The following is a 22,759-nucleotide window of genomic DNA, read 5'->3' on the forward strand; positions in this document are numbered from 1 at the left end:
TTAATTGTTATGTTAGGAAGACATTAATTTACTGGCTTCACTTACATACATTTGGCTTTAAATTTGGCTGAGAGCCCAGTTCATGGCATAGTCCCTCAGAAAGACATTGCAAACTCCATGATGAAGCACTCAAGCCAACTCACACTTTCAGCTGACAATTCTGTGCTCAGCCCTGAAGTGAAAAGTGATGATGACCGTGAGAAAAGCTCCATTTCAGGACTGAAGTATGGCACCAGTGTTGGTGATGTCCTGATGCATCCTGTCCTGATGCACCAAGAACCCAGCAGTGCCCAGTGCTGCAGCCAGGCAGGGTAACTGCACCTGCCCAGCACAAAATCCAGGGGTGTAATTCCTAGGCAACCCCTAGTAAAAGGTTCTCACACAGTTACCTGCCTGCCTTTGTGACGTTCTTCTCCTCTTACTAACTTTTCAACCTATGAAACATTTTCATTTACATTCCATGGTAGATAGAGGGATTAACTTCCTGGGGATCTAATGAAAACATGGAGCCCGAGCTCAGGCTGGACTGTGCCTGTTCACCATCGGCAGAGCTTGTGTCCCACAGGAGGGCAAGAGGGAGGGAGGTGAGAGACCTCCATGGATGCAGGAGGTCTGAACAAGAAGTGCCCTATGCTGAATAAGAGATGCGATATTACTGTTCCAATGAGAGGTGTAGCCTCCAATGCTTCTAATATTTGTAGAAAAACTGCAGTTAGGAAGAAATGAAAAACTTAAAATATGAACACAGAGAAGATATATCTGTGTGTATATGTGTATTTACTACAAATCTGTGACAGAAGTGTGTACCTCTCAAAAACATTTAAATCAGGCATGCTTTGAGAGTGTTGAACCTAACTTTTTTCAAAGAATCAAATATTTTCTATTTTTCATTCAAAACTTAAAAGAGATATTTAAAAAAAAGAAAACAAACAAACAAAAAAAAACACCTCAAAGGCATCTTAAGGTAACACTAATATCCAGATGAATATTTAAATCAAAATAAAAAGACAATTTAACACAGCTGTCTTATTTTTTTAATTTGTTGAGGATGGCTTTGTGACACTATAATCTCATTTCCTGGCCCCAGCAAAGCAGTGATTTTCAATTACTATTTTTGCTTATTAGAAACAACAACACCTTATTATTATTAAATTTATTTTAATATTAATTATTTAAAATTAATATTAAAACCAACAGGGGATACATTAACAATAAATATTTACTGAGCCCAAACAACAGCAGAAAGCTAATTAAGTCTTACAAGGAATGGGGAAGAAGAAAACATAACACTGAGGAAAGAAAAAGAATTGCTCTCTGAGTTGCTCATGTACACTGCTTTCTCAGGATTGCCCTGGTCACTCCAAGCAGTCCTACACAATTCTCCTTCACAAAAGCTTTTCTCTTTTGCTATAATTTTTCCCAGCTGCTAGTCTTCATCTAACTGCCTTTTTCCTGATTCCCACACTCTAATGTGCAGCCAGAGCAATGCTGTCATTTAGTCCCCTCCTGTGTGTGCCTTTTTCTCCCTCTTTCACTGATACAAATGCTGAATTTCTCCATACTCCACTTCCCTCACCTCTTGACTCTCTCTCACATTAAAGTCTGCATTGCTGCCTCCTGCTGTGGTTCATCCTCATGAATCACTTCTGCTCAAAGGCTGTGGCTCATCTTTGTTGAAAGTCTTCTCAACAGGCTCCCTGCTACCAGCCACCAACCCTGAGCCCTTCATCCTGGACCTGTACACTTTTACTTAACAGATGTACCTTGCTACTTTCCTTTGATGCCAGTATTATCCTGCAATATTCGTAACTTCCATTCATATCATTTAAGACGCACATCCTAAAGACCTGTTCTCATAAAACAGAAAAGTTTTTTCTTAATATTTTATGTCTTTTTTTCTAAAATCTAGAAAATTCCTAGGAAGTTGCTTTTTTCATACTTACTTTTGGTGAGATCCAAACTCTCTGTGCTGAAAACAAAAAAGCAGCCAAATATGTTCACATCTTTGGTGTTTAGGCACTGGACAGACACACCATAACTCAGGATGAGAGATAGAGAAAAAGCAGAAATTGATGGGCTGAACGTGGAACTGGAAAATACAGCTAACTCTGCTAAAGGGAAACAAATTAGCTGAAAATGGCTAACTAACTAATGGCCTACAAAGTATTTTCATACGGAAACAGAATTCTTGGTGATTTGCCAAAAATTTAAATGGAAAATAAGTTTAAGGGTTTCAATGAGTTTTACCTGCGTGACCACTGACTGTGATTTCGGCCACTTATATCCTGTCCACACTTACATATATATATATATATATATATATGTGTGTGTGTGTGTGTGTGTGTGTGTGTGTGTGTAAAAGAAAAGAATGAGGAAAAACAAAGCTATAAATCAGAATTAAAAATGTGGAAATCAAGGCTACAATAGGATTTATATGTAGGTACTTATTATGAGCACATTGCTCAGCCATCTACCTTATCCTCCTCAAGTTAATTATTTTTGTGGTCTGCTTATTCATTTGTAGATGAAATTAACCAACGCATTATAAAATTGTAAGGAGTTATGGACAGTGAACACAGATAAATCCTCCATCACGTAAGGGTGACTGCACAAAACTAATTTTCTCAAGCTAGATTTAAAGTACCAGAGACTGTGATAATTTTATTTGTCCTTACAGATATAACCTTAAATGATCATAAGATTGAGAGATTTAGAGGTTTTTCCAGAAGGAGACCTTCAGGTTCCTTTCCACATATTCTGCATACCTTCAAATGCCAGATGAGTATAGGATGACACTGAGGTCAAATCAAATTACAAAAATTTTCTTTCTTAATCCTGAAGAACTTAGAATATGCAACTTGAACAAAGCTGGCACATGCTTAGATTCATCTGCCAATTGAGAAAAGACAACCATGGTTGTAAAATCCAGTATCTAGCTTTAACCATCTGAAAAACAAATAATGTCAAAATTGCAAAGAATTCTTTTCCCAGTAGGGCTCTGTTCAACAATTCCTATAATCAGCCAACACACTGCATGAAAGCATTTGCTTAAATGGAATAGCAAAAGGCATGCAAGTTAATGACTTCTACTGAGCACTGAGCACTTAGACTTCTTCATAAGAAAGCTGCTGAAATGACTGATCTGTGTAGTTCCATGCAGCCTGACCTCTGATGGGTACCTGCTGCTGGCACCTGGCTTTGGCAGCGCAGTAACAGAATGTGAGGACACTCTCAGCCTGCACTCTGCTGAGAAGTGGTGCTTTTAAAGGTAACTCCTGTGGCAATATGGTCTTCAGCCATTGATGGAATGCCACAGGGAACAGTTCTGTCCAGACTTTTATGTGCATTATTTAACTGCAAGTAAACTGCAAGATACTTAACTGCAGTTAATTTTCTAAGCTTCCTGGCATTTCTGTCCTTTTCATGATGAACACATGACTTTGGCTATTGATTCAGTGGTGAAGTTAAACCACAAAGCATAGAAATGGCAGCAGTGACAGAGATGAAGAAGATTTATCAAGTTCTTGTCCCTTAGTGGTCTTACCAGAGAAAGAGAGCAGAAAAGAAACAGGGTTGCTTGTGTGTGAAAAGTGAATTGACGTCTTCCTCCTCTTTGTGAGGGTCAGAATTCCTCAAATGACCTACTGACATACATGGAGCTACTCATATGTTTATTAGTAATCATTGTTCTTAGCTAATTTCTAACATACATGAATAATATTCAAGTTCAGAAATAAAACCAGAATGTCTTTAAAGCAGACAGACAATAAAATTCTGCATAAACATTTTTCTTCCTTCAAGTTACGCAGATTCATACGAACCGATTTTATTTTCATCCTATGGATGAGACCTCAATTTTCTGTCACTAATGCAACTCATGGCATACAGAGATTAGGATCAGAAAATTTTCAGTTACCTACACACTAGATCAAGGAATGAACCAAGTGCTTGCTCTGTGGGTATGTCCAAGAAGAGCAAGGAGGTCAGCACTGCTATTGAAACAAGAGGACAGCAGCTGGGAGAGTGATACAACAGGGAAATATAGCTGGTAGCAGGGAGAAGTTCTTTGTCATGTTCAAGAAAAAAGAATGCTTTGGTGCAGCAGGCAATGCTTCTCACTAGATCTTCAACTTCAATGGTATTTTTCTGGTGTTCATACATCATAGTATATTTCTATGCTGTATTGAAAAAAAAGGTAGAATATTGCCTTGCTAGAACATGCAATTTACAAATTTTAGGATATCTAAAATAGAAAGTTTCTGTAGAACTCAGCTTTGTTTTTTTAATGTGTTGCTATGTTATTTTTTCTACATAAATATTTAAATTAGCAGTGCCTAAACACTGCAGGTTATACACGAGATATTGCATTAATTTAAAATTTTAAAAAATATTAAAGACATTCACCTTGTGAAAAAAATCCATAATGCTGGTAACTATTAATTAATTTAGTTAATCAGAGGAAAGTAATTTTTCCTTTACAGTACAAATTTGTTCTTCACAGGTCCTATTGCAGCACATAGTAACAAGAACAGTACTTATTACTGTGAATATTTTCAATTAAGTCTCAACATGATTTCATAGACTGAGCTAAAAATAATTTTTGCTGGCATCAAATTCTAACCAGACAAGGGCAAACCCAAAATATTAGAGTACTGTAGTTACAAAACAGAATAAAATCTGATTGTAACTTTTGGTGAAGAGATTTAATTAGTACAAGAAAACATAAATAGTTTAACATTTCATTGTAATGAAATTGTCATGACAATAAAAAATTCAATGTCACTCACACAAGCACTTGCAAGCATAGAAAAAGTAGATATAAAAGGACAACCCCCCCTCCCACTGTTAAGCAAAGTATGTTTTGCTTACCTTACCAAAAAAGTGTAAGACTGCTAGAAAAATATCTCCCAAAGGATCTGTTTATCTTGTATGGGTAGACAAAGAACCATGCACAAATTATTTAGGTGATAAGGAAAAAGGTGGTTTTTTGCAGAAAAAGGACGACCCTTTGTATGACAAAAAAGCCTGGATAAGAGACTTGACTGTAAGTTGTTAGGGAAACTTAATAGCCAGCAAAAGGTTCAGCTTCCCGATCAAATGGTTGATTGTGTATTCATCAATGGTACACTTAAATAACTTTAAGTTACTCTGTTTATGTAATTTTTCCTGTAGAGTTCTCTTGTTAAGAGTTTACTGTTAGTGGCACATATAAGTTCTGGGTTATAGTCCCATGACACTTGTTCCGTGGAAGACAAAGCCAGTCTAAAGAGCCTGGAGATGCACTGTGAGTCATACCCCAGTTCATTATACACAAAGTGCCTGGAAATATGAATAGAACAACTGTATTCTCAGTACCTCCATGATTTCCACCAGCTGTACATCCCATGGGGTGTTTAAATGCAGAAGTTCTGTAACTTTTCCCTCCCCGTTTTATCCTACCATGGCCACAGATTGCTCATGATTGTAACACAGACAGAGCAGTCAGCTGAAATGGGCAACAGGATAGTGCAGTCAAACTGAATTTCTTTAAGATGTTCACGGAACTTGGATACCAGTCTGCACAGCATGCCTCTATTACCACTTTTTCTTTTGAGGCTATTTTTATGAGTTTTCACTTTCAGGCAATTATTCTATAAATTCACTTCTATTCTTAGAAAGAGAATTCCATTTATCAAAGGGTTATGAATAGTATTGATAGCATGGGTAGTGTTAAAAACATAAATTCAATATTCAGATACAACTTCCCAAAAGACATTTAGTATTGCATTCCATTTAAGTACAAGGAAAGAAATCCTGTATTATTAAGAAACGTTAACCTAAAAATATATGCAACTCTAATGAATCTGCAACTATAAGTGTAATATTTATTTATTTTTGGTGTGCAAACCATGTCTCTGATAACTGCTCAACAGCAAAATACAACAGCCTTCGTCCTGCTGGCCTTTGGAGATCTGAAGTAAATCTCCCTTTACAGCACAATGTTCTTTAGTGACAATCGTTCACAGAGCAATGGATAGATGAATATTGCCCTCGAGTGATACAAAGAGTATTCACTGAGGTGGCTATGTAGGAAATTGACAAAACTAGAAATATTATTTAAAATGAGAAAAAAACGCAACTGAATTTTCTTCCTTGAAGTATAAACTACATATATACACAGAACTACAGATAAGTATCCCAGACATTTCAGGCAAAGTGAAAACTGTATAATTGCCAGGGTATGAGATTGCCCTGTAAGGTTCTTCTTTTCACTCTCAAGTTTCAGTGAAATGAAATCAGAGCCCTCTTTCACAGAATAATGAACAAGAAATTCTTATGTATTATATCACATGTTAACTAAGGGATTATAAAATCCCAAAAGGAGTTTTTAAATGGAAATGTTCTTAAGGAAAGCCTAAATTTTTCCTTATGTAACAACACGAAAAACCCCAAATCTTGTTTACTACAAAAACAGAAATAAAACAGCTTTATAGTTTTTTTATGAGATGTATATTTTTTAACAGGGATCTTATGAGAATTCTTCCACTCTGAAAAAGTAAAATAGTTTAGCAGAATTCTTACCAAGGAAGACCACCCAACATTTCTCTCTATTTTTACCTCTAATTATTGAAAGAAAAAAATCTTGTGGAAGGTCTAGCTAAATGTTCTGATCTCACTTGGAGCTTTCTCCTTTTTTCCCCTTATTAATGAATTTAAGTAGTAATATAAGAAAATTTATTTTTAAGTAAAGAAATGCAGAAAATATTTTTTTAATAATAAGTAAGGATTTTTAATATCATAAATGCCTACACCCAGGGGTAGTTTTACTCCTACCACAGGCAGATGGAAATCTTACTGGTGTACACCTCACTGAGATTATAACTATACTACAGAAAAGTTTGATAAGTTATTTGTGACTGAGGCAGTATTGCTCAGTTGGTGTACATGATCTGCACCTTTTTTCCTAAAATTAAGACTTTTATTCTTACTCCCTTGTCTTACCACAGGGCTTCCTTCTCATCTGCCTGGAATTTCTCCTCATATATGGCATAAGGTGTCTCCCACACTTTGTCTGTGAGAAATGTCTTCCAGAGGATTTCTGATCCTAAGACCATAGCTAGCATTGGCTGGAGTTCAGTTCTGGCATCTCAACTCTATGTTTGTTTTCACTGTATCCATCTCTCAGAAAAGCTTTGTGAACATTTGAAGACTCAAATATACACCTACTTCCTCTACAGAAAATCTGTTAAGGAAAGCTGCATAAATTTTGTACTGCCATATCCTCTTTCCTAGTCTTTTCCTACATGAAGAGGAAAACAAAAGAATTTAATGACATTTTAAAGACTTTTTAGTTTGCAATTAGAGTCTCTTTCTTTATTAGCATACTTTTCAGAGTTTATTTAGTAAAAGCTGATTAATGCTCTTGGTAATGAATTTATTATTATGGTGCTTTCTCTTTGGTAAAGGATTCAGTTCACAGTCCTCAACTAATGAGTAAGATAAATTTGTCCTAATCTCTTGTCAACTGCTAATCCTATATTTCTATCAATGTATTATGTGTTAATTTTCAAAATAAATCAGATTACACATCAAGAATATTGATGCAAGTGTAATACCACACATTAAAGCAATCTATTACATTAGCAGTCTGTCTCTGGAATAGGAGAGGAAATAAACGCCCAAACAAATGGCTTGTTTGAAACTGCCTGTATTATATATGATTTAAAAAACATTAAAATACATGTCGAAATTAAAAGTAGTGGATGATAATTTCAGTTACCATTTTGACCACATAAATTAATTCTAGGGATAGAAAATAACATTATGTAAACAAATAGATTTGTATTCAGTAAATTGTATGCTTACTATATACTATCTCACTTAAGACAATGAAAGGCAATCAATTCAGTTTCTCCTTCAGTTACCACAATTCCAAGCGATTAAGCACCCTCTTTTTAATTGGAACCACATTGACTATATGTGTAGTAGAAGACTGTTTTTATATAAATCAAATTTTGAACTGAGAAATGTGAAGTTCTATACCACGCCAAGACTAATGTTACCAATAGATTCCCCTCAATTACTCCGTAAGTTGAGGAAATTGCTCTACAGGCTACATCATTGGTTCCTAAAAGACATAAGTGACACTGTTCTACTTATAAGTACAGCCCTTCAGACTGCAGTTTCAACATCCTACAAACCATACAGAATCCGAAATTTGGTTTTAAACATAAACAAAATAAAATCTCACTCAAACTTTTTGCTCTGAGACCTATCCTCTTGCATTTCTTCTAAGATATAGCTATGAAATATCAAAATTTCTAAATATTTTAATCTCTTTTCATTTTGGACCTCTCCAGAATCACAAGATCAATCATCATTTTGTTGGCACAGAATCAACTGCTGTTTGTTCTTTTCCTACAGAGAACTATAACTTCAGTAATATATGGTGAAGTTTAACCCCAGAAAAAGTCAAAAGTTCTCATAACACTGTCTCAAAATTCCACTTTTACAGCCCTATAACTTCATGCCAGATATGGCATCCTAGCAAGAGTTCTTAGGTGACATGGAGCAACGTGTTGCAACAAAGCAAGTGCAGTTCAGGCAGTTTCAGCTGCCCCGGCACCATCTGCTGCATCTACATGTGCAGGGCCCTCTGGAGCGCAGCACCTTGGAGTAACACTCTCCAGAGACACAAGGGCACTGATTTCTATCCAAACATTGTTACACCTCTCTGCAGGCGTTACTGCACTGGTCACTCCCAAGTCGTTCTGTTGCTTCCTTTTTTTTTCATCTCTTTTAATAGATTCCATCTATTGTAATTGCTTACCCAAACACATGACAGGACTCAGACTCTGAGAGTGCACTGGACCCTGTCCGGGTGACCGAACACACATACGTGATGTTTTAGTATATATGATCCATGGAGTGCCCCAGTTTCTGAAAACATACATTAAACTGCTTTGGCTCTTGGAAATAATCAGCCTACAAACACAATAGGTTTTGTCTATTTAAAGAATGGACAAAATATTTACCTTGCTAAAAGAGAAAAGTCAGCTAAATAAGACAAGTGAAGGTACCCAGGTATCTGCCTGCCAGAGACAGTGTGAGTAATTGAGAGGGATACCTAAGATTGCATAATAAAAGGACAGCAAAGATTTAGTAAAAGCATTAATGAAATATAACTGAGAGTTAGGTCTGCATCTCTTTAGAAGTCTGATCATCAGTTCCCTCAGGGCTAACCAACAGGAAAACAATTTCATTCCAGATATGAATAGCTAAGCCTGTTAAGAATTGCATTTTGCATTCAATTTCCCTGTAAACAAAGCCATCTTTTCCACAGGGAAGAATGCCTGTGGAATTAGGACCTCAACGTTACAACATAAACTCCTAACCCATCATATGTTAGCTTCAAGAATTAATAGCTTGACTCAAGAACACAGAGTATACCTTTAGCTATTTTTGGAGCACTGGAAAGGTACAGGAACTAGAAATAAAATAAATTGTAATTTATCTTGTTACTCTTCAGTATCTTGAAGAGATGGCAAGATAAATTACAACTGAAGTCTTAAGTAAAAGCTTCCTTAAGAAAAATTACTTTTGTATTGTGCTCTTTACCCATAAAACAACTGTTCCTGCCTGAAAAGGACTACAGACCAAAATAAAAAATGCATGTCTGTATCTATTTTGAGTGTCAACTTCTTAGCACTATGACAAATAGCAAGAAATAATATAAATATCATTTAAAAAGACATATAAAATTGACCTTATAAGGCATAAATTGACCTTATAAGGCATGTATTGTAAGTCTGATACACAGTCCTGAAAACAGTTATGATGACCTACTTTCAGAAAAACTTTTGGCATAGATTTAGTTATAAAATATGAATGAAGAAAACCACTGAAGTAAAACTATACTTTACAAAACACTTGAAAAAAGCTTCAGACATGGATAGAAATTTCTACACTGATTTCCCTATGAGCACACAATTTTCTAAAGAGGTAGTGTTATCTTCTCATTTTGGTATGCTTTTTCAAACCTGGTATGTAAAGAGATGCTTAGCCAGCATAATAAAGTATCTTCAGAAAGTACCTAAGAAACTTTTATACTTAAACCAGTTTCTACATGGTACCAGTGCTCTGACACCTGAATATCTCCTGCTTCTGAGCTCCAGAAAACTGTATTTACAGGACACCTACAGAAAATTAGTGTTTTGGTTCCAGACAGCACCAATACATGATTCCTTGTTCCTTCCTACCATCTGAGAAAAGGAACATGATGAGACAAAACAGAGAAATTTAAAAATTCATTAAACACTTCAATTGCAAGTTTTAACCCTCTGGTATTAATGTACAATGCTGGTGTCCAACATTTTCTGTAAGATGTACCAATGGATGAAACAGAATGGTTTGGGTTGGAAGAGACCTTAAACACAATCTAGCTACAACACCCCTGCAGGGAGAGCAGGGACACTCTCCAGCTGGGTTGCTCAGAGCCCCATCCTACCTTGCCTTGAACATTTCCAGGGATGGGGCATTCACAGGTTCTTTGGGCAACCTGTTCTGGTGTCTCACCAGTCTCACTGTGAAGGCTCTGAAGACAGGCAAGGTATTTCTTCATGGTGTGACCTCACCCTCACCAACCCAACAGGCCATCACCTTGTGTTACTGTAGACACAGCACCATGCACACACCTCATCCAGGGCCTGACATGTGGCCACAGGCCTGTTCACCAGAACCAACAATGCTTGTGTGACCCAGCTATTTAAAGGTGCTTGTGCCTGTCCTGTAGCAGCAGCCACACGTGGCCACCAGACAGGGCCCCTTGGAGACTCTTGTCAAATAGAGCAGGAGGAGCAGGTGTGCAGTAACAGCTCTACAAAACAACCCTCAACCCCTGCCTGTACCCCCATACCCAACCAACGTGAGGAGCTTTTTCAGGAGATGGCAGCAGGAGCTGCCCTGGCTGCTCTGGTTGGGGCCAGGCACAGGAGCAACCCAGAGAGAGGGGCTGCCAGCCAGAGTCATGCAGCTCCCCAGCTCCTGCCACTCTTCTAATTGAAGAAGAGCATTGAATTACACTGAATTACAGCTCCTCACTCAAGAGGTTTGTTAGAACACCCTATTCACAGTTAGTGGGTCTAAAGACTGTGTACTCTTTGAGACAGTTATATTTCACATTTGTCCCTGACTGGAGCATCTAATCAGTCATTGGGAAATTGATTGGATATAACAGAGAGGAAAAGTTCAGCTTTAAAGTACCAAATAACAAAGATAGCAAGGTATTTAAATCACATCTAGACTAGACACACATTACACATCCTCTCTAGTGCCGAGACATACTTGAGCAATGTACAAAGAGCTGACATCCTTCATTTATAGCTCTTATGGCAACAGAGACCAGATTTGATCATAAAAAAATAATGTAGTGCATTACATATGATTTGATATTCAAGTGCATCTATACAGTTACATAGCTCTGTACTATTTCAAGACAAAAAATTTAGATTTCCAGGTGAGCAAATGAATATTTTTTTTCTTGCCTAACCAGACACTTCCCAGATTTGTCTAAAGGTGACTTCGTCTTTTGTCTGTCATTTATTTCAAAGAATATATAAATGTACATGAACCTGCCCTTTCCATAACCTGCAAGTGAGCTGGTAAAACACAAGACTGATGCAAAGATTTGCCTACCATTGTCTGCATGATATTCAGAACTTTCTCTGTATACATTCTTTCCCCTCTTCTTCATTCCCTCCTGTTTATACTGCATTCAATAAGTCACACAGTCAAGCTCTCTACCCTCTTCTGCACTGTTACCTCTCCTTCTTGCCTTTCTTTTTTAGTTCTTCTCTTTACAGTACTTGAAATCCTGCCCACAACCCCCAGAAGTTTACTTAAAAAATTTACCACAGTTTCTGACAGTGCAAATCATCGTTTTGCTCCATTTTGTTGTACATTAAAACTCTTATCACTTTGGTTTGGAAAGAACTGAAAAACCTCTTATCCGTGTTTGAATGGTGGTTAGCACAATGCAGACCTTCAGATGGGACCTCATACAGCAGGGCACTGTAAACGTTGAACCATATGAAAACATCACAACAGTTTCTCTTAAATACTGGGAATACAATATATCTTCTGTATATTGAAATATACAGTGTACTGTATATACTGTATTCTTTATATTTGAAATATACATATGCATACTTATATACATTTCTTAAATGCTTCTTTTATATGAATGTTATTCAAATACAAGTAATGTGTTTTCATGTAAAATACACTTGTCCTATACAGTGTCATTACTTAACTTTGAGCTTTTCAGAGTGCATTATATGGATTTTCCCCAAAATAGGAAGAAATAGGAAAAAATCTGTAAGATTTTAAATGCTTTAGGCATCAAAACAGAAAAACTCTCCATTTTCCTAGATAGCACATTGAAGTATCCAATTTGAATTGAGAGAGACAGAAACAAGGGAAATTTCTCTGGATGGCGAATACGCTTGTAGCCTGAAGAGAAAGGAATTAAAATGCAATAAAACATTTGCACTAAAGTAATATAACATAAAATTTTGTTCTGTAAAATTGTTTTGTTTCAAAATAAGGTTGCATGTTCAAAGGTGAAAAAACCTCATACACAAACACTATCTGTGACGAAACCAAAGGCATCTTGCAACATTTCAGTGACCCTTCACAAACTTCAGTAAGGAATCCCCCAAATAGAAGGGCAGCTCATGTTGGTTCCTGAAAAGCTGAAAAGTAAGGAATTAGTGTATCAGGCAGGTTCCAGCAAGCAGAAAATAAAAGCTTCAGTCCGACCTGAAAAAGGATCTTAGCTTAAAAAAAAAATTTAGTAAATGTTCAGAGAAAAAAGATAATCGATAATTTTCTTCATTCCAAAGAATATTGTTGGTGAGGCAACTTCAACAGGATCTTCAAGTGATTGAACTATAATACATAAGTATTTTGTACATTTAAATGGTAATTTGAGAGAGGGGAAAAAAAAAATCTTGTTCCTACCAGTTTGGCTGAGCTGTGACGTGCTACGGCTTTTTCTTGATAGCCCCACAATGGCAACCATCTTTGCACCAATGCTGGAGCGTCTCTTTTTGCTGCCACCACCAACAGTGCCCACCGCCGTGTCCGACTGGCTGCCGTCGTTCTTCTCCAGCGTGTACATCTCCCCGCTGATGCTGGTGCTCTTAGTCATGTTCTTTCCTGAGATGGCCATCTGTCTGCTTTGCATTTTGGATGTAAAGACACTGTCAGCCAGTTGACGGATAAACAGTGCAGACAAAGAGTAAAAAGGGGAAGACAGAAAAGGACAGGTTTCAGATGGAAGGTTTTGGGAGATCGGAGGGTAAAAGCAGCTAATCACACAAGGTAGGGTTTGGTTTTAAGAGCTAAAAGGAGAAAATTTAATTCTAGGTTCGTGTTTGGCCCAATATAAAATCACTTGACTCATCAAAACTGTGTTTTAAGTAACAAACTCTTATTTACTGATTGACTTAAAACTTATTACCAGTCAAAGCATACCAAAGAATTAATGTATCCATATATCATATAATCACTTTTTGTTTGGAAAATTTAAGTTCTGCCATCAGTGCTCTGTGCCTCTTCTTCTCACATATATGCACACAAATAACCTATAATCATCTGGGAAACAGACACTTAATTTATTACAGAGTGGAACATCAGTCTGAAGGCCAGTTTTGGTTACTAAACATTCAGATATTTCAAGGATGTTCTCAGTAGTCTGGTTTAGCTCAATCATCGTACAATAATGAAGACCCATAGGTCTTTTGTCCATCTCTGCATCAAGAAGTACAGGTACTAGATATGTATTTCACACAATATTTGACTGTTGTGTGGCACAGATCATCAGTACTGACAAAATGGAATTCAATTCTAATGTATCTTTTGTACTCGTTTAGAGACTGTAAATGTGCTCTGTGTGGCTGAATCTAAACTGTCTGCTGCAGCATTTCACATGTACCAGGGGAACCTGATCTACCAGTGGTCAAGGCTAAGGGACTTTTTCTTTTCTCAGAAATGGCAATCTACACTGATGACAATGGCACTTATCCAAATTTTTCCCTGCCATCTAATTGGTAGGTGTCTGAACAAATATCCAGAACTGGAAGCTCTGGGGTACACGTAGGCCTGAAAATATATAGAGAATTTTCTATTTCAATGAAGTTCTTGGGCAGAACTTAGACCTTTATTATTCTTTTCAGTACAGTGCTTCTCACCAAAAAGTCTCCATGAGATGCCATTTTAAAAAATCCACAAAACTGTGGAATATTTCTGGAATCCAGGGGAAATTATTTTTTGTAAAATTACCAATATATAAGGGCTGAAATGAATAGTTTTGCTTTTTAAACAGATTTCCAAATACATGCAAAGGCTGTTGCTAGAGCTTTAGTGCTCAGCAAAGGTCTCTAGAGCAAATTTTTCCAAGTATAGAAAAAATAAATACTCCTTTTCCCTTACTTATAATGGCATGAAATCTATTTCATAAAAGAGGGCATTATTGGTTTTTTATGCAGTTTTTTGCAATACATATTCTGTCAATAACGTATCTATGGAATTAATGCAATGCACTCAAAAGTAAATGAAGACTTACAGCTTAGCCACAACCCAGAGGGAAAGTTAAGAACTGGTTCGTAGCAGAAGTAGACCTTTACAATTGAAAAAATACTGTGCACTTCTCAGGGAAGTTACAAGGAAAAGTATGAATGAGTTTGGATCAACAGATGGAGAAGCACAATAAAAAGCCGAGAGAGAGCCATTGTGGCCTTGCCTGGACACACGGTTACAGAAGACTGAACACAGTGGTAACCTGAAAGCTTTTTTCTTACCCTCTTTTAGCTCTCTTTGTTGTTACATGTTAGTACACACTGACTCTCACTGGTACATTTATCACCAAGGGAGAAGTGGGATAGGATGTGGGTAAAAACAGTACAGGGAATTTGGAAAAGGCAAAAAAGGCAGGGAAACAGTACAAGAGAATTTGTATTTCTGTGTCTTATTAGCACTATGTTAACTTGTTAGAAGATAATATCACATGCAGTATTTTTTATCAAACTAACACCTGTAAGAATTAAAAGAAAACAGATGATAGAGAAACTAGTTCTCAGTTTCAACATTATCTTGTATATGAAAAATACTAGACGTCTAGAAAAATCGTTGCTGTGAAGTGCTAGTATCTTCAACTTTATCTTAAGCAAAATTTTTCTAAGAATCAAAAAATTAGAGCCTCTTATTCAGTAATGTGATTTTTAATCCAGGTGCTCAAAGGAAATATGATTAATGTCTGCTTTCAGTCAGGTCTCTCTTCAGTATTTTTTAAAATCAGATCAAATTTGACAGAGCAGTAGAAAACTGAAGCTATTTAGTTTATAAAACTGTTTTGAAAACAGGTCCCTGGAGAGAGCTCTTATGGATGCCTCTTTGAGGAAAGATTGCAGAAGAAGTCATTATTGAATCTCTCCTAGTGGAAGCCCATTCCCATATACAGGCTGGTGGGGGAAGTTTTTCACTGCTTGCAGAACAACCTATTTCAGTGATCCATTTTTTCAAAAATAATACCCAGAAAATCAGTGAGTTCCTATTGTTTGGAAAATAGTAATTAATGCATTGTTTTATAAGTGATACTACAATTCAATAAAGGTCCTATGCCATCAGTGGAAACAGAAATATTCTGCATTTTAACATAAAAGTTACATGGAAGAGAAATTCACCATTTCCTGAGTTGAACGTGCCTTTGAGGTGCTTCTTGTGTCCTTTCCAAGATGTATAGTTCTATTTAAGTGGAATGTCTTACAATAGCTGCCCTTATTAATGAAATCAGTGCATTTAAAGAGGTTGATCACTATAATTTCACTGTGCAGTTAGCTATGAAAGTACTATGAATTATAAAAGTTTGCTTCCTGACTGCTGCCTGAAGGCGCCTGTATCACAAAATGTTTTGCTGTGTACTCCTGCCAGTAATGATGTAGGCTTCAGTCAGACACCTTCTTTTGGCCAACTTTTTGAGAAAGGTAGAAAAGGGAATTCAGATGAGAAAGGGATTTAGATTTAAGTGGATATACCAAAAACTAGTACAAATGGCCGATACTAAAAATTCATTCACAAACCTCTTTTTATTTTTTTTCCCAGTAGAGCTCTAAAACTATTTTCTTCAAATAAAGGCTTGGGGGTTTTCCCCTTCTCTAAAAGCACCAGAGAAGACATCTTTGCTACAGCCCTAACCAGCAAACAACCCTTGGAGAAAGCCATCCCATAGCAGGGACTTTGTTTTTTCGCAATTCCTCTCTTAGCAAAAAAGCTTTGAGGAACACATACTAGGAGAGTTCTAAGTGTTCTGAGAGTTCTGAGTTTTCAGTGCCTCATAATAAACCTAGAGTGGTCATGAGCACTTCCTTCATCAGCACTCAAAATCCTTTCTGGCTATCCAAACCCTCATTCAATAATTATTCTTGGCAGATACTTGATACCGTCTCCAGTAGAAACCATCCTTCTACCCAGCCTGCCTTTTGACAGTGCCACAAATTGATCATTCTCAGAAAAACTGGGTGTTGTATGTCAGATTTGGTTCCTTTCTGAGGTAATAGAAAGGTTGACTTCAGAGTAAAATTTAGAGAGTAAATCATGCAACCTTTTTCCTTTACAAGGAACAGAAATTTCTGGAAGTTTTGGATGTTTTCTTTATATGTACATATACACAAGCATAATCTCACACACATAGTAAGTTAAATATGTTCAACACTATTTTAAAACAGACATTATATAAAAGTAATTTATGAAATTTTATTGGTTAATTAATAGATATGCAGTAAAAATAGGGTTCTTAAGGTGTCTCATAAGATAATAATAATTTTTAAAATATCCTCAGCAAAGAGAATATTTAGCCAGATGCTGGGGGGGCGGGGGGGGCGGCAGATAAAATAAAGAGGGAAATAAAGTAATTATCCTACTCCAAATAATATGTGCATAATGATATAATAATATCATTATTAGAACCAAAACAAGAACAAAATCACACACAACCCCAGCTACGTGGCAGCCCACAGCCTACAGCAAGAGCAGACTGAAGGTGGCAGCCAGGCTATTGCATTTGGCTTAAAAGGACCAAATTACCAAAAAGAGCAGGATGAAGGGGAAAGCTCAAACAGGAATGTTGCTTTCTGCACTATCCCAAAATTCAGGAAACTGCTTGAGAAAACCGAGACCTGAAGACAGGTCTCAGTGTAAATATCATTTCAGACACTTCAGTTTTTCAGTGAATGAGGAAAAAGGAAAGATGCATAAATTTTAGAGGAAAGCAGGAAGTCCTTTAAAAAAAAAACACAAAAGAAAAATAAGGCATTAGGAAAGAAATTACTGTAAGATATCTATATGTATTTGTAATTTAAAGCCAATGGTGGACTAAGAGAGCCCTAGCCACTAAATAGTATGGTTAAAAATATACCATGTTAGCCAACTGAGGAGAGTCAAACTGACAGATAACTGTGATGTTAAAGGTATTCTAAGTAAGTTTGCAGAGTATACTAGATTAGAAGCTCCTGACTCCCTTGAATGCAGAGAGGCTCAGCAGAGAGACAAATTATAGGTCTGGGAAATAATAACCGTATGAAGTTTAACAAAGACAAGAGCTGGATTCTGCACCTGGGATGGGGATTGTATGTACAGACTGGAAAATGAGAGTCTGGAGACCAGCACCACAAAAAGGGACCTGGGGGTCACTGGCAAGTTGACCATGAGTCAGCAGTGCCCTGGCAGCCAGGAGGGCCAAGCGTGTTCTGGGGGACATCAGGCCCAGCATGGCCAGCCGGGTGATGGGGAGGGATTGTCCTGCTCTGCTCTGGGGTGGCCTCACCTCAAGTGCCAGGGACAGTCTTGGGCACCACAAAATAAGAAAGATATAGAGGGCACCCAAAGGATGGCAATGAAGATGGTGAAGGGCCTTGAGGAAAAGCCGTATGAGGAGCAGATCAGGTTACTTGGTCTGTTCACTCTGGAGAAGAGGAGACTGGGGGGAGACCTCATTGCAATCTGGAGCTTCTTTGTGAGGGGAAGAGGAGGGGCAGACACTGATCTCTTCTCTGTGGCCCCAGTGACCTGAGGGAATGGCTTGAAATTGCATCAGGGGAGCTTTAGGTTGGATATCACAAAAAGGTTCTTCACCTAGAGGGTGGCTGGGCACTGGAACAGCTCCCCAGGGAAGTGGTCACAGCACCAAGGCTGACAGAGTTCAAGAAGTGTTTGGACAGTCCTCTCAGACACCTGCTGTGATTCTTGGAGCTGTTCTGTTTAGGGCTTTGAGTTGAGCTTTGATGATCATTTTGGGTGCCTTCCAACACAGGAAATTCTATGATTGTGTTAAATTTAATATGGTCCTTGTAGCCAACGAAGAGTTCCGTGCCACACCTAGAGCAATTAACCAAATGTGTTATTCCTGTTCTCTGGCCTTGACAACCTGCATACACACAGCAGGCTAACGTATACTAGCTTACATCCTTCCCAAAACAGGGTTTTATCAGGCATCCTGCCTGAAGGCAACTGACCTCAATTTATTCTGTCTCCTGAATTGCCGCTGATCTGAATCAGAGGCACCTTTATTAGTGTGTCCAGCATAAAGCTATGCCAAAGAGAACACAAGCTGTTTAAACAATATAGATGATCAAGACCCTGTCCTAGACCTATCTTTCTCACTGGTCTAGACTTAGCCTTAAATTCATTGATGAGATTAGAAATCTCAGATTGCTTTCAGATTATGATTTTCAACAGCCCAATTCTGGCCCAAAAGCTTTTTCTGAATGCTTTTAAAGAAAAACAGTATGCAACTATAAAACTGCTGTTCCAACGCAGCCTTCTGGAATTGCAGTGTAAAGGTTTTGGATTTCTTGAAGGCATTAATCTTCACTATCTCTTTAGATTCACCTGTTTTCAAACCTAGAGTGTAATTACTCTCTGGAAAAAATGTGGTTTCAAAGTTTTCCAGACTGTTACTACAGCAGATAATCAGAAATGATCTGGTTTTTCTCTCCAGTTTCTCAATATTTGTACTGAGCTACAGAAAGATTAGAAAACACTGCCAGAGAAACTTCCAAAAAACAATGATTAGAATTGGCTACTTGGAAAACAATCCTTTTTGGAATTGTTGCATAGGCGGAAGGGAATTCCATAAAGTGCCTAAGGACACTCTCATAGAAAAGAAGCAGAGAAATAGGTCTCACAAGAAGATCTTTGATTTAGTCTTGGTATCTCCTGCTTTAGGCAGACCATTCCCTTGGTATCTGACAAAAATGGAAAGAAACCGTTTGTGAGGTTTGGGTTAAAAAGAGGGATGATTTCACAGTGTGAAAGAATCCTGTTCTAAAGGCAGTGAAACTGATTTGAAGCCACTTTACCTGGGACAGATTAGGGCTTGTAACGCTTGCATTGGCAAGATGGACTGCACTGTGGGCAAATGTTCTAGATACTAAACAGGTTCCAGATAAAAACTTGGTTTACTCAATATTTTTGTATGCTAGGTAGTAAAAAACAAGTCAGAAGCTTCCTAACTCTCTCAGTTTCTGATGGACTTGAAAGCATTTAATAATCTTACAAGAAAATACTAATTTTAGAATTATTTGTTAGTATTTTTGGCTGTTACATTATCCATGAAGCAGGCGCAAATATAAGAAATGCTTATTGTAACATATGTACTAAGTGGAAAATCTCGTCCTCTTGCCACAGGTTAAAACCTGCAGTCTTTGAATTAGTTGCAGAGTTGGAAGGCATTGGGGTCAGATTCTTGTCTACAGAAACAGAAATATTTTCTAAAAACTGGCTGATTCATACAGTAACTGCCAAATTTCATCAGGAATCCTTTATTTAGGCCAGAAAACCAAAAAACCCCACTCCAAAACACAAACTAAAAACCCCACACTGATATCACGATCCATCTGCCAAGCTTGAAATAAGTCCCAGTGACAGGAAGCGCAGAGGTGGCACTCAGCTCCCTCTTCCCTCTTCACTAACCTGGTAAGTTCTACAGTAGTAATGTACTGCTAAAGATTTATAAAACTGTCTTTTAAATCAGGCCCTGTCTTTGAACCACACCAGTCTGTGGCAGAAAGCAGCACAGGAAGCAGTTCAGAATCCCTACACCCAGTGTCTTTGTAATCACTAAACATTACAAAGAGTATCACTTATTCTACAAAGACGAAGTAAAGATGTAATCTGTTTCAATGACTGATAAACTAAAATTATTATGAAAAACTTGATTATTTTTCACTTATCAATGAATACACTTTAATAAAACCAGTGTTAAGAAGCACAGGCATTTTTCCAATATACAATGCTGTTAGTACTTTTAAATGTGAAGGAGAAGATATCAATACAATCCATTGTACTGTATATTTTTGGTAGGATTTTTGAGGATGCAGTTTTTATTTTTCAGTTGTCTTTATAGCAGTATTGGAAATGACAACTTGTAATGTCATTGCTCTGCCATAAGCATATGTATCAGAAAATCAGATTTACAAAAGTCATTTGGCATATCTTTCAGGCTTCTTTATTTCTTTATTTCAAAGTCAAAGCAAAATTAATATTATTGCTTGCCAGCTTAGTTCTCTGGTAATGATCCATAATGAAAATAAGGCATCCATAATAGTGAAAATCCACGTTACCAAGTGCGTAATACAGCTGTGGGCTGTGATGTCCTAGGGAAAGGATTTTCACAATGTTTCAATTGTTGTAATAGATATTTTCTAATATATGTCTCCTGTGAGACTGGAAGACCCACTGAAGTCTTTGTTTACTGCTTTCTACAAGCAGGAGATGAATTTTAATGCCTTTCTTAATAGACCTGTTAACTCAATCAGAGATGCTCTTATTTCATTAATTTACTGAAGAAATTTAACAAAAACAGCATTATGGGGACAGCTGTGATGTAGGAAATAACATTTCCATGGGAACAACGCTTCCGGCCAATACTCGTCTGCCAATTCGCATCAAAGAGAGACACTGCAGGTTCAAAATTATAATGACTTAGTCTTTGGAGATCCACTTGGTCAAGAATTATTCTATTAACTTCTTGGTGGTATAAATCTCTAATACCTACTGGACTGACTCAGTTATTAGGTTTATTTTATTGAAAATATAACAAGAAAGTTGGGGGGAAAAATAGAGCAGTGTTCATAATCTATTTTGCTATGTATATTAATATTCAAAGAAAACTAGTGGCCACATCTCAAAATATAAGTAGCAATTTTTCAACATGAAATTTCTTTTTTCAAAGGTCCCTTTTATTACAAATCAGGAATACCTGTTACAGTACATAGGTTGACTTCAGCTGTATCTCTCTCTCTCTGACAGATGTAAAACTGTCCACACTGCTTTATTATTATAAATTAATAGAAGTATAACTTCTTCCATGACATCTTTAGCAATTTTTTTTCATATTGGAACAAATGGAAATGTCATTTGGGGTCAGGGCATTAGATTATTTACAAAACATAGCCATAGCAAATGAATGATGCAGAAAAAACAGTGTAACAGCTAGCTGTTTCTGAACACTAGCAGTTGATTTATGCACAGAGCTTCAGAGATTTTTGATAAAATTTCTCACCTTCTCTGATAGAATAATTGCCTATTTTTTAAAAATAAAAATACAGTTGATATTTTTGTTAATTTAAATTGCAATTATAATTGACTATATTAATATTCATCTTCTGTTGATAAATTTTCAAGTTTTCCTCTACAAAGTTACAGATAAGGTTTATTACCCTGCTAACAGTAATGAATCTTTGATGAAATGCCTTTCTTTGACACATTGAACTAAACCAGCCATTTACTCTGTGTGGATGCAAAAAAAGTCTAGCAAGAAAATTATTTGAGGTCTAGAAGTCTTGCATTAGTCAGCTGTCATATGCATTGGTAATAAAATAAGTCCATAAGAGCTTTGAAGGTTTGGCAACAAAGTACATTGCAGTCAAAGACCAAGTGAGCTTCGAATAACATCCAAATTCTTTGAGTTTAGAAAGCATCTTGTTTAACCCAGCCTGGCAAAGAAAAAGTTGTGTTTGTAAAAGCTGGCCAAATTAAAACTGATCAAATCGAGACTGTTCTCTTGCAGGAATGCACCTTGCATGTACTTAATCTGAAAGTTAAATGTTGTGGGTCTGTTCCAACCTGCTGTAGAATTAGTCTTCCAACAGGGATGGAGGAGAGGGCCCAGTTTTCTGTATTAACACTGCTAAGTCACAATCTACACTGCAAACATGCTTGGTGCTGCTCAGTGGTGTTTCTTGAGGGGCTGAATAGAGCTCTCTGAGATGAAAAACAAGCAGTGAATTTCTAAACCAGACATTAAATCCAGTATGTGTCCCAGACCTCAAATCACCAGAGAAATAATGTAAAATCAAGTCAGGAAAGTGAGAAAAATTTCAGACTTGAAGGCTGAAATGCTCAAAAATATACAGAGGTAAGAGATGTCATATTTTGCCCAAGGGTAAGAAGTACCATGATTTATCATCTTGCTAAACTGAAATTGCTGTGAATTACTTATTTAGAAAATTCATTGACAGTTAGAAAACTTTGGAAGATAGACATGGGGGAACTGGACAGGATGCACTACTGAGATTACATTAAGAGAAAAATCACATAATACACAGGGAGGAGCCAGATGTCCAGAAAAGGCTTTATTCAAATAAATTCCTGTCAGCAATATGGATCTCACTGTAGCTGCATCTATGCTTTACTCATGAAAGACTATTTCTTTGATTAGTAC

At 37.1% G+C, this 22,759-nt stretch overlaps 1 protein-coding gene across 28 annotated transcripts in view; it reads right to left on the reverse strand.

The window, feature by feature from the left end:
• The window catches only part of RIMS2 (regulating synaptic membrane exocytosis 2), a 452,662-nt gene that overhangs the window by 39,895 nt on the left and 390,008 nt on the right, over positions 1 to 22,759 (reverse strand). For 16 of the 28 annotated variants that reach the window (XM_066177469.1, XM_066177464.1, XM_066177465.1 and 13 more), the window contains one exon: positions 13,000 to 13,241. The exons of 8 other annotated variants lie outside the window; for them this stretch is intronic. In XM_066177469.1, coding sequence (XP_066033566.1) covers positions 13,000 to 13,241 — 242 coding nt within the window. The remainder of the gene's footprint in view (positions 1 to 12,999; positions 13,242 to 22,759) is intronic. 4 more of the 28 variants (XM_066177476.1, XM_066177460.1, XM_066177561.1 and 1 more) reach the window with 2 other exon arrangements.

This window comes from Chamaea fasciata, unplaced genomic scaffold, assembly GCF_029207755.1.
Source record: "Chamaea fasciata isolate MVZ Bird 193981 ecotype frontalis unplaced genomic scaffold, bChaFas1.0.hap1 SCAF_1, whole genome shotgun sequence".
NCBI lineage: Eukaryota > Metazoa > Chordata > Aves > Passeriformes > Sylviidae > Chamaea > Chamaea fasciata.